The 15246-nt window shown below is 43.1% G+C and overlaps 2 protein-coding genes across 3 annotated transcripts in view; one reads left to right on the plus strand and one right to left on the minus strand.

The window, feature by feature from the left end:
• SEL1L3 (SEL1L family member 3) overlaps positions 1-1190 on the minus strand; it is a 33262-nt gene extending 32072 nt beyond the window's left edge. The window contains exon 1 of the mRNA XM_021554455.3: positions 1031-1190. Coding sequence (XP_021410130.3) covers positions 1031-1087 — 57 coding nt within the window. The 5' untranslated portion in view covers positions 1088-1190. The remainder of the gene's footprint in view (positions 1-1030) is intronic.
• Positions 1191-1604: 414 nt separating this feature from the next.
• Positions 1605-7795, plus strand: SMIM20 (small integral membrane protein 20). 2 transcript variants are annotated; one of them, XM_021554321.3, is made up of 3 exons: positions 1605-1837; positions 6009-6065; positions 7358-7795. In XM_021554321.3, exons 1-3 carry the CDS (start codon positions 1647-1649, stop codon positions 7563-7565), a joined length of 456 nt encoding a protein of 151 aa, XP_021409996.3. In that variant the 5' UTR covers positions 1605-1646; the 3' UTR covers positions 7566-7795. The 2 variants fall into 2 exon arrangements, with proteins under 2 accessions (XP_021409996.3, XP_021409998.1); XM_021554323.3 differs by having other exon boundaries at positions 1605-1755.
• Positions 7796-15246: the final 7451 nt, after the last annotated feature.

A 15246-nucleotide genomic window follows, 5' to 3' on the forward strand; every position in this document is an offset into this window, starting at 1 on the left:
AGAAGAGTTAAATGTGCATCACTTCTGACATAGAACAAGGATGAAAAAATTACACATTGAGTGTGATTATGAAACTTAAATATAAAAGTCTTCCAGCACACTAAACAGGCCGGCTATGCTGATCCAAAATATTATCATGAACTAGGCAAAGTTCAACAAGACAGACATAAAGGCTTTGTGTGTGGGGCAATTTAGCCATTAAAGCTATAAAAATGGGGTTTTTTTGTTTTTTCTTTTCTTAAATTCTGCTGAATCTTAATTAATTAGCCCAAGTCATGCCATCAGATCTTGGGATAAGTGGGAGGCAAACACTGCAAGCATTAGGAAACTTAACATTTTCAGTAGTGCAGTAATACAGAAATGATTGAGCAAGTATTCTTTCATTTACTAGAGATGTCAACAGGACCCACCATGAGTTCAACCTTGCAGAAATTCCACATAACTTTATGAAACCTGCACCTGTTTGCACAAACCCTGAAGACAACTGCAGTTCTTCACCTGCAAATCACCAACAGGTCATGCTACATTTTACCACGTGTGAAAAGAAGACATGACAAAAAAGGGTGCTGACCTGCTGCTCTCCATTAGCACCAACATGGTACAGGCACACAAAGATTTTGACCAGAGCTTATGCTTAGTAACAAAAAAGATGAAAAAGTAGTTTAATAACTGGCCCGAAACCACGGTTGTTTCCATAAGCCAGTGCAGCAGTATGTTCAGTCGGGCATCTGTAAGCAGATGTCAAAGCCTCTCCATTTTTTCCCCTCTAGAAGTTCATCGTCACCCAGGGCAGAAAGCTCAGCGCTTGGATGTGACGACTCGGCGTCCCCATCGCAGCAAGCCAGGCCCGGTCACCGCGGGGCTGGGAGGGGCGCGGAGCCGGGCCGGCAGCCGGCTCCGAGAGGCGGCCCCGGCCGAGCCCCGTCGGACCCGGCTCCGGCGCCCTCCGCCCGGGGCCGCTCGGGCCGGCCCCCGCCGGACGCCCGGACGGGTCGGGACGCGAGGCGGGTGCGGGCCCGGCGGCACTCACCGTGAGGAGGACGAGGAGCAGCGGCGGGGGGCGGCGGGGCCCGGCCGGGGGCCGCATGCTGCCGCTGCGGCGGCGCCCAGCGCGGCACGGACAGCGCGGCCGGCCCGGCGACAAGGATGCGGCAGATCCGGCTTCCTGGAGGAGGGGCCCCGCCCGGGCAGGGCAGGGCAGGGCAGCGCCCCGCTCCGCCGCCGCAGGTGCGGAGGAGCCGGGGCAGACGGCGCCGAGCCCCGGCCGTGCGGCGCGGCTCCTTGGCGGCGCCGTGCAGCAGGCGCCGGGCGGCGTCCCGGGAGCGGCGCGCCCGGCAGGGATCCCCGCGCAGGGCCGCGCCCCCTCGCTCCCTTTGCGGCTCCGCGGCGGTCCCGCCCTCCCTTCTCGGCGCTGCGCTACCGGCGCAGTCCCGGGCCGGGACGGCTCCGCGGTCGGGCGCGGCGCGTTAGGGCGGGGCGGCGGGACCGGGGCGCATCACCGCGGGCTGCCGGCCGGGCTGGCAGCGCGGCGGCGCCGGCCCGTGCCGCACTGCGCCCGCCGGCCGCGCGGGGGCGCGCTCGGGCGGCCCCGCGCCGCTGCCGCCGCCCCGGAAGGGCCCGCGCGGGCGCCGCTCGCTCCGCCGGCCATGGCCGCGCTGGCCCGCACGCTCGGCATCTTCGGCGCCTTCGTGGCCGTGGTGGGAGCCGCCTTCTACCCCATTTATTTCCGGCCGCTGCTGCTGCCGGAGGAGTACAGTGAGTCCGTGCGCGCGGGGAGCTGGCCGGCCTGTGGCACGGTGTGTGCCCGGGCTTGGGGGAGTGCTGGGGGTGCCGCTCGGTGAGTGACTCCCGAGGCTGGTGTCTAGGAGATACCTGAAAACCAAAATACAGCTCGCCCTTGCTCTTATTTTAAGTTATTGGCCAACACGTGATTAAGAATATATTTCAGCTGCTCCTTAGAGGATTGAGACGCAATTGAAGAAATTGAGATCAGAGAGGTGGAGCACCTCTCCTGTGCCGAAAGGCTGAGAGAGTTGGGGTTCTTCAGCCCGGAAAAGAGAAGGCTTCAGAAAAACCTCGTAGAACACTTGAAGAGAGCTTGTGAGAAAGCTGGGCAGGCATTTTAGTAGTCCCTGTTGCAATAGGACTAGAGGTAATGGTTTTAAACTAAACAGAGTAAGTTCAGAGTAGATAGAAGGAATACTTTTTATGGTGATGGTGAACCACTAGAACAGATTGCCTAAAAGAGTGGTGAGTGTCCCATCCTTGGAAACATTCAAGATCAGGTTGTACATGGCTCTAAGCAACTTGGTATGACTGAAGATGTCCCTGCTCAGTGCAGGAGAGATGGACTAGATGATCTTTAAAGGTCCATTCCAGCCCAGACTATTCAATGATTCTATGAGCTGTTTGAGTTCTGTTCTCCAGCTGCAATTGAAAATCTAATTTAAAACTTGGCAACCAGTTGTGATGATTTTCTAGAGCTGGTCTCAGTCTGCAGAGTCTCTGAAACTGACTTCTGAGGAAAACCTCACTTTCCTGCCAGGAAAACCTGCCCAAGCCTTCCAAGGCACCTGCAGCTCCAGGCGGATGCTCCGTAGGGGGAGTACCCATCACTCCTCAACTTCTGTGACATGCTGCCAAGGGAAACAGGAAAGTTCTGGTGCAACCAGCCTTGTCCCCTCATTTTCATTTTTATGAAACTAAGCAAGCTGATAGCATGAAGATATATGTGGTTAATCTGCCAAGACAACTGAAGATTTCTAGGAAGGAAAAAGGATAACAAACTTAATGGTCTTTTTGGAGGGGCTTTGGCCTTGCATGAAAGGTCAACTGAAATTTAACTTACAAGCAAGTTTTTATTCAAGGATGCTATGCTTGTGAAGCTTCCCATAATTATGTTTCCTGCTCTGTGTTCCCTTTGAAAACTTTATTACTAAATTGTTTTTGCTTATGCTATACTTTCCAAAAATACTATTTCAGAAATGTGTCTTAGCAGTAAGGAAAGGACTGAACTAGTGGAGCAATGTCCTCCTTTGTACTTGTGAATTATGTGAGTAGATGTTTCCTATCAGTTTAGGGATTTTTAATCTCTATTTAGGACATAAAATTACCTAATTGATGCTCAGTTAGCAAGTGCACAAACCTGTGATTTGATACCTTCTTCTAAACTTATTGTCTGGTGTTGAATCTCCATCTGATGTCACCTTTATTAATTTTCAATGAGCTTTTCTTGATGCTCATCACAAGAGGCACAAGCATTTGTTATCAACACTTGAGGCAAGATTGTGGACTATCACAATTGTGGTGTTCGAGCCCAAGTATTTAACCTTTGGAGTACAGAGGATTTTCTGAGTACAGTGTAGTAAGCTGTGACAACATCTGTAGAAGCTCCCACCCTCTATTGGCTTGAGCTGTGGAAGAATATTCAGTATTTCTGTGTTTAGGGATGCTGTGTCCCAAAAGTTGGGTGTTCTGATTGGCATCACATAGTAATCATACTAAAGGCAAGAATGAATTTTAGTTACCTGGAGTGACATTGAATTATGTAAACATGAAGTGCTTTTCTTTCTTCATTATTGTTTTTCTTGTGTATCTCCCAAATTCTATACAAGTGGAGTACAGTGACATTCAGGAAAAAGACTTTACTGCATAATTCTCAAACATCTTCAGAGAAGTTCCTGGCAATTTAACAAATAAGATGAAAGCTACTTGGAAAAACTGTTGATATGTAATCAAATTGTTGATATGAACCGTAAATTGTGCACAAAGGAGTTTGACTTAATTTCATACAGAAATGTTATTATTTTGTAAGGTTTTAGTACCTCAGTTTGTGGCTTTGCTGTTTCTAATATTTTCTTGTCTGTATCTACCTTTAAAAAAGACTGCATTTTCGTGGCAATGATGAAACTCTGAGGCTGTCAGCACAGACCTTTTCCACATGAATTAACTAAAACAGTGGCTTGACAGCTGCTCTTTGTGACATTTTCACAGATTTCCTGATTTTCGGAATTTAGAGAGTCTGTTCCTTTCCCATCCTGTGAAGTGGCTCTCCTGTCACCAAGACTGAATCTTCCTTGTTGTCCTTTTTTGGCTTACCTGTCTTCCAAGTTGTTTGCAGGCCCCACAGCAATCTCCCTGTTGACTGTTCTGTGTCCTGTCTATGTATTTATCATCTCTTATGTTTTTGCACTGGTTTCTTTGCCTGAGCATTAACAGCTCCTGCTGTTCAACCCAAGTGTGGCCCCAGAACTCTCAGATTGGTTCCCTTTTTTCCCCTGCCTCTCTTCTAATCTAAGTTTCCACTCAAGACTGAATAGCCTTCTCCTTCATGTCCTACAGGATGTCTCATTCCTTGCCCTAATCTATTCTGTTCTCCCTATTCTATTCTGGGGTTTGTGCGTTTTCCTTTGAAATTAGGCAGGTGCCTGAGATTTTGTGTGCTAAAAAGGATGATACGGTGCTGCGTCTCACCCTCGAATCCACGGGGATAGAACCCCTGTGGAGCCCAGCCAGCTGGGCATTGGGGCGAGGTGGGCAGAGGGAAGAACTTCTCCTTGGATCCCGGGGGCTCGGAGAAGCTCCCTTGTGAGTCCAAAGATGAGCTGGTTCCACAAGCAAAGGAAAGAGGTACTCTCCCTCAGGATTAGTTCCAAAGTTTAATGAGGGCCTGGAGAGATCCCAGGCCACATCTGACCCTGAAGGACATCCAGAGCAAGAGAGAGGGTGTCCCGGCCCAGAGCAGCCAGATGTAGGGGGTGGGGAAAACCGAGCAGGCAATGGGGAAGGACATGGGAGCAGCTCTCGGGGGGCAAGGCCTCAGAGTGACCCCTGAGGAGGGGTCGGGGAGGAGCCCCAGCCAGGGTCCAGTTACCTGGTGACCCTGGGGGAAGGATCTGGACAAAGGGGAAGGGTCACCAGGTGATGGACTCATCACCTGGGAGGAGACAAGGGGATGGCTTGGGGTTTGATGGACATACAGCTACTGATGGGAAAGCTGGGATGGACCAAACAGGTACAAAGAGGGGATATGGAGGGACAAACCATTATGAGGGGATATACAGTGCAAACACAACTCTACACTATGGAATTACCATCCTCAGTGAACAGAACTGGAGAACCTGGATATGCCTCTAGTGCCTGTCCCCTTGCAAGGAGAACCAATTGCTGTGATATTCCTACTAGTCTCCAGTAGCATTAGGCTTGTACCTAGACAGCCTGATAACAAGTAGTGCCAGTGCATTCCCAGTGGGATGGGATAATGAAAAATTCCAGTTCTAAGGTGAGCTTAGTTCTCAGCTTCCTTTGCGAATGCGCACCCTGCAGATTTCTAAAAGCCCCAGAAGTTCAGTGGCGTGGGCAAAAGGTGAATCCACCTGAGCTTTGACTTCTGCTTCAGAGTACCGCTGTGGTGGTGAAGTGCGTAACTGAAAGCAGAAGAGAGGGGCATTTTGTAAGGGAAAATAGTAGTTTTCTTCATTTCTCTTCATGGAAGTGGTTGAATCTTTCAAAGAAAAAAGAAAAGCACGAGACTGGCCCAATGTATGGGAAAATATCCCCTGCTGAATTTCACAAAATTTACAAGCAGTTATTTTGTCGATGCTGTCATGATATCTGTTTGCAAGATCTTCCAGGGCCTGAAAATGGGAGTCACTAAAAAGAAAAGAAATCTTTTGACTAGTTTTATATTGAGCATATAAATGATAGCTTTTAAAAGTACTAGTCATCCCTTAAGTGCTGGGACCATGGCAGGTGTTTTGGCATTTTTATTAAACAGTAGGCATTGTTTTAAGATTATTATCTTGCTGTTTGTAATCACTTAAAACAGACTAGCTATTAGTTTCTCAGTGAAGTAGGAATACTACATTCTCATTCTGGTAGATACTCAACAGAATTCTGCTGTGTAGCATTTCAAATGAATAAAATTTTCAAGATTATTTTATTGAGTGCAATCAAGATACCTGGTATTTTCTTTTTTTAAGTAGTGTGCTTTCTGTTCTGTTTTCCAGAGAAAGAACAGTCAATAAACCGAGCTGGTATTGTTCAAGAGGATATTCAACCTGCAGGTACACTTGATTTATGTGTTTGCATTGATTGTTTTGAAGACCCTCTTGAAGTAAGGCCTCAATATTTATATGGATTTAAATAATACAGTGAAGAATATATTCAGTGAAAACGTATTTAATAAACTTGCCATTAAATTATTTTTTCAGGCTAATTCCTCACTGAAAAATTACAGTTTTAATTAAACTTTTCTGAAAGTGACTTAACTGGCCAAATAAGTTGCAGAGTTTCTGTTGTCTTCATGCTTTGTTAAATAGAGGCCAGTTTCCACTTCTGAACCAGCTCAGAGCAAGCAAGAACCATGGATAGGCTGAGCTGTAGCTGTAAAGAACAATGTTGCACCCTAGTTTTGTGGAATACCCAACTCTACTGAAACACAGTTCATCAACACCTAGGCAGTGCCTTCTGGCCTCATGGATGGATGGGCCGTTTAGAAACCCACTACATGTGAAGGAAAATTTGGAATGCAGTGCTAATAGCTTTTGGATCCTTGCTGTTGACAGTGGAAGGCTTAGAAAAGCATATGAGGGAAGTAAAACTCAAGTATAGCAGACTATCCTTGATAGTTCATTTTTTTATAATGTTAAATGGAGTGGCTACACAAGGCTGGCATTTCTTGATTAAAGATGTGAGAATGCCTGTCTTGATGAAACATGTAATATCTGAATATGTTAAAGGGTAGTGTATTTTTGTTTTTGAAAAATAAAAAAATAAAATAAAAAGCAGGTGAAAGTCAAATAGGATTAAAGCCATGACCATATTACATGCAGTGCTTAGATCATTAGTGCAGGACTTGCTTTCCAGGGAAGTGAAGGAAATGCTGAAGAGAAGTAGGAAGGTTATTGTAGGAAGGTCTTCCTAAATCTGTCTTTTTTACTAAACATTTGAGAGGACTGGACTGGCTCATTTAGCCAAGATGTAGGTACTTAATGACCAGTTCTTCTTAGTGTAAGTTCTCCTTTTCATCTGAATTTAGCTGCTGATAAGTTACAAAAAAAGGAAACCTAGACAAACGTAAGCGCAAGGTACAATTCTAAATGGTTGATACAACAATATTAGAACACCTTACCTATGAATGTGATAGATTTTTCCAATATCTGAAGTTTTAAGATCAAGATGAGTTTGTCTTTCTGTATATTTTTGCAAGTTTGAGCAGAGTTGCAAATTCAGGCAGAAATTGTTGGCTTCTTTCATTGTTTATAATACACAAAGCTGGAGTAGCAAACCCTTTTTTTTTTTTTTCCTCCAACAGTCTAAATTATCAACAGCTGGTATTTTGATGTTTGATTTGTAGGGTTAAAAGTGTGGTCAGATCCATTTGGAAGAAAGTAACTGGCAGCTGGATGAATTGCAAAACTGAAGATGGACGTCTTCAGCTGCTGCTTCTTTCACTGAAGTGTGTTTTTAGGTGTCACTGGAGCAGAATTCTGAATATGCTGTGTGGGCACTTGAGGAGCAACAAAGGCTACTGGTTGGAATCCCAAGAGATAAAAACATGCTAGTTTTGAGAGAGAATGCTGTTGCATAGCTCACAGACTGTTAGAAAGCTGGATGATTACTGAGTATAGAAATGAAATGTTTATTTCCTTGAGAAAAGGGAAAAGGATTTTCTCCTAATCTGTACACTTGTAAATTATGGATAATAAATCACACAGACTGCTACAATTTCCTCCCTAGTTTGAAAGTTACAACATGGTGAGTGTAAATTCGTACATTAAAAAATGTAAACCACTTTATGCTTTTTTTCATTGTTTTGCAAGTTTGTGTGGAAAGTACCTTGGCTGCCTGCCAGATATCCCCCTGGCCATTCTTACTCCTGCTCCTCCACTGGACAAGGAGAGTAAATAGAGTGACAGAGCTTGTGGGTCTGGATAAACACAAGGAGATTTCTTACCAGTTTCTTTTGCAAGCAAAACAGACTCAACTTGGAGAAAATTATTGTAGTTAAGTGAGTAGAATTAGGACACACAACATTTTAAAGATCATTGCAGATTGCTGTATACTTTGAAAAATGTATGGACAGTGTGTTATTCCTAACATTAGCAGATGTTTGTCATCTTTTTGGACATCACATACTTCTGTTGGGAAAACAGATGAAAGACTCCATGTTTACAGTGTTACTTTCCAAACTGCCATTCTGCTACTTGCTATTTTATTTCTACCTGTCTCTGTCATCACTCTCCCACTCAGACATGGCTCTCCTCCTACTAGTTAATTTTTATTTAGTCTTCTATTATCACTCTAAGCATTAGAATTTTCTCTAAGCATTTTCTGTCTGCTTGTTGGGACAATGTGGCCATATTTGATTCCTTTGAGTTCTCAGGTCGTTTTGCATGATGGTTGGAGCCAGAGTGAGTGTACCCACTCAGTGTAGGGATCATAGATTGGTTTGGGTTGGAAGGCACCTTAAAGCTCATCTAGTTCTGATGCCTTGAGAGGCTACCTGGAACAGAGGCTAGACATGTTAAAGGAATAAAGTAGGTATTAAAAGCCCTTCAAAGGATACATCTTGGGCAGTGCAAGAGCCTGGCCAAGGCTACACCCAAGAAGAGTGCCTGATCCCAAGTTTTCATAATTAAAAGTTTTGGTCCATTTACATACTGGGGTTAATTGTCCAATTACAGCTTCAGGTTATGAAGTCCCATCCTCCCAAACTGCTTTCTTCAATTTGCCATTATTTACACTTGTTGGGCCTGAAGCCTCAATGGTGTCCTTGGTTCTCAGGCTGGAAAAGGATTGTTTTGTCTAACTAAACTGTAAAGAACTTGCTAACACTTTATATGAAGTTCAGAGTTATACTAAAGCAGTACAGAATCTGGAAAATACAAAAGCTAAAACTTAAGGTATCAGTTCCAACCCTGCTGCCATGAGTTAGGACACCTTCCACTAGAGCAGGCTGCTCAAGGCCCCATCCAGCTTGGCTTAGAACACTTCCAGGCATCCACAGCTTCTTGGAGCTACCTGTGCCAGTGCCTCATCATCCTCACAGAGAAGAACTTCCTCATATCTCATCTAAACTCACCCTCTTTCAGTCTGAAGTTTCTTTACATAGAACAGAGCAACATTGTCACACAGCTAATTCTGTGTTTGCTGTGAAAAGAATAGAGCTGAAAAGAAGTTTTTATAATTAAAACCTTTCTTCAGTGAAACTGCAGAAATGAGGGAGCCTTGGTTTTTTGTTTTCTTTAACAAAATATTCATGCATCAGACCAATTCAGCGAAGTTTTTTTATCTAAAATACCTCCTCAGTGAAAATAAAACATTGCTGAAATGCAGATACTCCCGTCTGTAACTGACAAGCTGCAAACCAAAGATTTTTCAGAGAATATGGGAATTTTTCCATTATGCAGCTTCTGTCACCTGGTGACTCAAATGCTTAAAAATCATGTATCATGGTAGTGTGGAACCATCAGAGAATGTGAAATTACTTAGTTTGGGGTTAAGAGAGAAGAGAATCTCTGCTACTCCTTTGTGAAGTTGAGCAATTTGCTGAGTCTGGATCTTGCCTAGAAAAATGTTAGATGCTTTCTGAACAGTGGCTGCTGGTGGCAGGTGCTGAACCTTTTACCTTCATATTACCTAACTGTTGCAAAATATTTGAGTACCTGAACTCAATTTTTGAGCTTTTATAGAGCTATACATGTTTGTGGTTGTGATCACGACTTCCTTCTGGTGCAGAAAAGCTTGGCAAGTTTTGTAATTGAGTTTGTACAGAAGTTTATATCAGTTGAGTACTACTGAGTGAATCTAAACTGTAAAAACAGTGTACATTGGTATTAATGAGCATCATTTCCCACTCATGTTCCACCTAATAAAGTGGGCTGAAGGACCATGGCTCTAAAGCTTTAGGATAGTGAATGTCTTTTACAAATTTTTGTTCCGTCTGCATAAAACTGTAAAGTCAGTAAGGTATGTACTGCAATAATTATCCAGAGTTTACACAGAAATTTTCTGATTGCTCTGGCATGTGCCAGTTGCCTGGAGACTTGCCCGATTCCCATGTGTGAGGTCCTAGTCCTGCAGCTGGCTTTGAGACAATGCTTTGTTCTGCTCATGGATGCTTGACATAGTACCCAGTGACAGGTGAAGTTCAATGGAGTGAACTCTGCTCTCCAGGAATCTTGCCTAGAAGTAAGAGTTCTTCACTGTTTTCATAACCTCTGACTACTATTAATTGGTGATTGGGAGGGACTAGGCCTGCATTCTGCAGAGCAATTAAAAATTTTACTAGTTTTGGTTAAGTTGTTCTGATTTTTTGGTAAAAATGCCTTCTTAGAATATCTTTAAAACAATTATCTCTACCCTGTTACATGAATATATTTTGCTTATTTATTATAGCTGGATGGTGAACAGCAAATACACCTTCATCCTTTGAAGGACTGAAGGAAAGTTTTAAATAGTGGTTTGGCATCCCAACAGAAACTTCTTATACTAGGTTTTGGCCTGTTGTTTGCTGATGTTTTGAAATTATTAAAACTTGTTCCATAAAGAGCAAATATAGCATTTTGGTCTAAATACAGCTTGGTTTTGAAGTACTGCAGATTGTTGATGAAAATGCAATGAAACCCTCAAGTACAAACACTTGAGGAGGAGTAAATATGGCAAAATATATGGGCAAATAGCCAGATTATACACATGTGGGAGAAGGAACAATCTCAATAAATGAATATAATATTCAGCAATAAAATTCCCATGGGATTTTGAAAAAAGGCAAGTGGGATTTTTCATGCTGAATATTGTAATTATTTCAAACAGATTATTCCAAATGATGAGAGGGAATTTTTTATCTGTGATACTCAAAGCACATTAAATAGCCTCCAGCTATCGTGAATTTTACTCTATGTATCCCTTCCAATGAAAAACCAGCCTAGAAGAAGCAGTTCTCATGTTTTGCTCTTTTCTAAACCGAATTAAAGCATGTGTTTTCCCTTCTTGCAGTCTAGCAATAATTAACTACTCATTTTCTTTGTATTGTGTACATTCCTACTGACCTTCATGTTAACATGCAGATGCAGCATGTTATCAATGAAAAATTAATGAAAAACTGTATTGGCTTTTTCTGTTGTGCCACACAACCCAAAAAGTATGTTTGCTAGTGGAAGGAAATTATTCTCCAGCTTCTGAGAAAGTGCTGTGGAATATACACTGTTTCTATGTGGACAATTTGCAACAGGTGAGAGCAAAACACAAAGTTCAGGTCAAAGCTTAGGTCGAGCTGTGATCCGAGGTCTCTTTCTCCATCGTGCAGACTGTGTGGGCCTTGCAGGAAAAATGGTGCAGTGTTTAAGACACTGGCTTGGAAAATCGGACTGTTGTAGTCAGTTCCATATTCCACCATGCTTTTGTCTGGCAGCAGGTAAGTAATTTGAGCTTCAGTTCCATCTGTAAAATAACCATAAGTAGTACTCCCCTTCATTGCCATTGAAGGTAAGTACCAGAAGGAGTGTGGGTTTTTTGATGCTCTAGAGAACATTTTTTTTCTTATCTGAGAAGTTTTCTTCGAGGTTAGGAAAAATTGGTCTGAATTTGTGTGAGAATCAGATATTTTGGTTCCAGAAATTTAAAATTGAAGAATTATTTCCAAAAGAAAATAACAATGGAATTTCCCAGATCTTCATACTGCTGGCATACTATGTTCTGAGAATGGAAATTTTATATTTTGAGAGGCAAACAGAAAACTCATCTGTTTTTCACAATACTAATATTTGTTGGAAGAACTGCAAATATGAGTAAGTTGAAATTCAACCCAACGTGAATATTTTGTATAGATGTACAAAAAAAGCAGAAAATGGGTCAGCTTTTTTTGGTGGCCTAGCTGCCTCAGCAATTTTTTGAGACTTAGCATTTTTCAATATTTTGAGTTGCTATTTCCCTTATTTTCTGTAACAATGGATCCTCCTTTCTGCCCTTGGCATGTCAAAAAAGCAACTGTAAGCCTTCTAAGAGTTACTGGTGCTATGTAGAGGAGATTGGGGCACAGTGAAAGGAGATGAGAAAGAACTTGAGATACTGCTGGGTAGAGTGTTCCTCCTGTAGCCCTGGAGGAACACTTGGAAGCGGAGTGGTGGATATGAAGAGGAGACAGCGTTCAGTTAAGTGGGAGCATGAGGAAAATAGGACATAAATCCATTGGCATATATAGCCTTTGTAGGCTCTGCAGCTGGCAGAGCAATTTGGGATACCTTTTGACCTCTTTTCTGTTTCTTCCTCAGCAGATTGGAAGTAAACCTTACTAAAGAAATTTCCTAGGCAAGACAAAGCTTATAATAAGAAGAGCATCTGAGGAGGAATTGTATAGCTGTCCTTATCTTTAGCTACCTTAAGAGGCCAAACATCACAGAATCATTTGTTCTGTGATGTTCTCATGCTAAAAACTGTCTTTCAGGCCCCAGGTCGCAGAGAAAGGTGCCTCCTATCAGCTTCTTTCCATAATTCAGAAGGGTGAGTATCAGCAACGCCAGTCAAGGTGGGGCAGGAAGGTGTTCCCTTTGCTTCAGAAATTCCTGTAGTGGGAGTTCTCAGCAACCCACACCTGGCTGGCTCAGGTGCAGTCTAGGAATGTATTCTTCCACTCTGAACGAAAAGAAACTACTATGGATATTAACCAGAAGTATTTGTTCCCTTATCTATTCTATATGAATTTTCAGGTGCCAGTGATTGTGGCAGGCCAGCTCTAGACCCGTAACTCCTCAGATGTACAGATATGAGGGAGGTTCATACAAGAACTGTAACTTGTGCCATTTCTGGCTGAACAGTACCAGTAGGAGTCCTCTGAAGCCTGGAAAGCAGCTAATCTTAGTATCTTCACAGTCTGCTTCTGTCTTCCTCTGTTCTTACAGATACCCTGTGAGTGGCTGTTAAGGGCTTGCTGGATGTTCGATATAATGAAGAATTTCTTATGGCTCAGTCCACAATCCCATGTCCCACCTTGTCCATGTCTCTCGGGGTTCTGAAGGTCAGGGTGACCCTGAGGTCATAAAGAGTCTTTGCTTCCCTAGTCCCACACAGCCAAAGAAGGAGCCTAGAATGTGTTGATGTTAAGTGTTAAAGTGTTCTGCTGGTAGTACAGAAATGCATAACCACAAAACCAGTTTCATTCCTAAGAGACATTTAGGACTGCCTTGCTTAGGAACATTGCTCTTAGGGCAAATATCTACAACAGCTATGAGGCTTCAACCACTTAATTCTTTCAGGATTCAGCAATTTTGCAGTTATGTCTCTTCTGCAGTTTTTGAGATAAATCGAGGAAAAAAATTGTAGTTCCTACTTACAGTATAGCATTCTTCACTTCATCCTGAAATAGATCCCAAGCAGGGCCTATCTGAAAATAACTTTTGGAATTACCCAGACTGTGTAGCCTCCTTTGTGTATGAAACACTTATGAAATTGTACCTCTACATACAAGAGGTATGATAATATTTATGTCTGCTTTGCTAATTTTACCTGGATGGACATAGGAGTCATACCCTCTGTTCTCTAGTATTAGTTAATGTGTTGACTATCCTGAAACTTCTCTTTCTGAAACACAGCAGGGACATCCCTTAAAATCATCTGCATATTCCAAGTGCATATTCTTCATGGACAACTTCTTATGAATATTTCTGTGTTGAAGGCTAGCTGTTATGTTGAAAGTTTTCATCATTCTAATGGCTTTACCATCCTGAATCATTGTGGAAAACATCACAGTGATACTTCATATACAGTAAGGAATACATACACTTTTATTTGCAGATTCTGGATATCTGGGGAAATACCATGTTTAGTACAATGTTGCTGTGTATTTGCTGTTGTAGAAAGTGACAGGGAGTTTCTGAAGAGGAATTATGCACAGGAAAGGATATCCTTGCCTCAAAAAAAGTGAAAGCATAATACCACAAGTCTTCTCTGAATGTTAGGCACCTGTCTAGTGTTTTTCCACTATGTTTGCATTGCATTGATCATAAGAGTCATCAAGAATCTTTGCCAGGATTATGTTAATTCTAATTGAACCCCAAATTGGAAGTATTTCCATTGTTTCTTCATAGATACGCTGTCTCAATAGCAGTTGTATCACAAAATTACAGACTATGCACTGGAAATGACACTTGGAGATCATCTAATCCCATTCCCTGCTCAAAGCAGGGCTAACTGGAGTCAGATCAAGATGCTAAGGATTATTTGGTGTGAAGGTATCTCAGGATTATGTGCTGTCTTGTAGCTAGTTCCTTAAGCTTAGGTAAGTCAGTACATAAGATCATCATCTCTGGGAGCACTGCAGAATCAGTACCTCTACTTGTCTGAAGTGTAGGTGGAACTATAATTATGTGTGTTGGTGCAAAACTGTTAGAATATACCAGGGACTATGGTATTGACTGGACTTAACATGCCTGCCCTGGAGAAAAAAATCCTTACAGTGGTTCAAGGATTCACCTTTGTCCCTTTTCTGTGCATTACTTAGATGACATAATAAACAAGTGCTAGAGTAAGTCTCTATTCTCTCTTGAGGCACCAACACTGGGATCTGCATGCCAGTGACTGGATTCCTTCTGTCTTACCAGGAGGCTCTCTTCAGCCTGCAGTATTTTTAAGGAAGTGGAAGGTCCTGGTGAAGTCTCAGTCTTTACCTGAGCAGGGCCTGTTCAATGAACATTCTCATTGAAAGCAAAGAAAATCTAGAGAGCTCTATTTGCTTTTCCCACCGCAGATGAAGGAATGGGCTCCTAATGAAAGTATGGATGGAACAGGCTTTCAAAGAGGTGTTTGAAGAGGGGAGGTGAGGAGCTATTTCTGGGTGAACTGGTCAGCCATACTCTCTTTTGAAGCCTCACTGACAGAAGGGCTTTGGTAGTGGGAAGGCAACCATGCAGTGGGGCATGAATGGTGGTCACATCTCTTCCACCCAGCAAAGCAAGAGCCACAGTCATGTTTGTGCAAACTCACCAGCAAAGGAATGGGGGCTGCTCAGCCCAGCCCAGTCCACAACAAGAAGAGAATCATCCCTCCAGTACAAATCAAACAGTCCACACCATATTGCTCTTCAGCCTAGTCAGTATTTCTAGTTCTCTAGAGGAGGGCTACTAGCATTTGGAAAGTCTCTACAACACACAAGGTCTTTCCAAACACTCCTTTCTCATTTCTGTTGGGCTGGAAATCATTTCAGATGTGCCAGCTGGTACTCAGCCCCTGGGCTGATTCCAGCACTTG

Source organism: Lonchura striata, chromosome 4 (genome assembly GCF_050655825.1).
Source record: "Lonchura striata isolate lonStrDom1 chromosome 4, ASM5065582v1, whole genome shotgun sequence".
Lineage (NCBI taxonomy): Eukaryota > Metazoa > Chordata > Aves > Passeriformes > Estrildidae > Lonchura > Lonchura striata.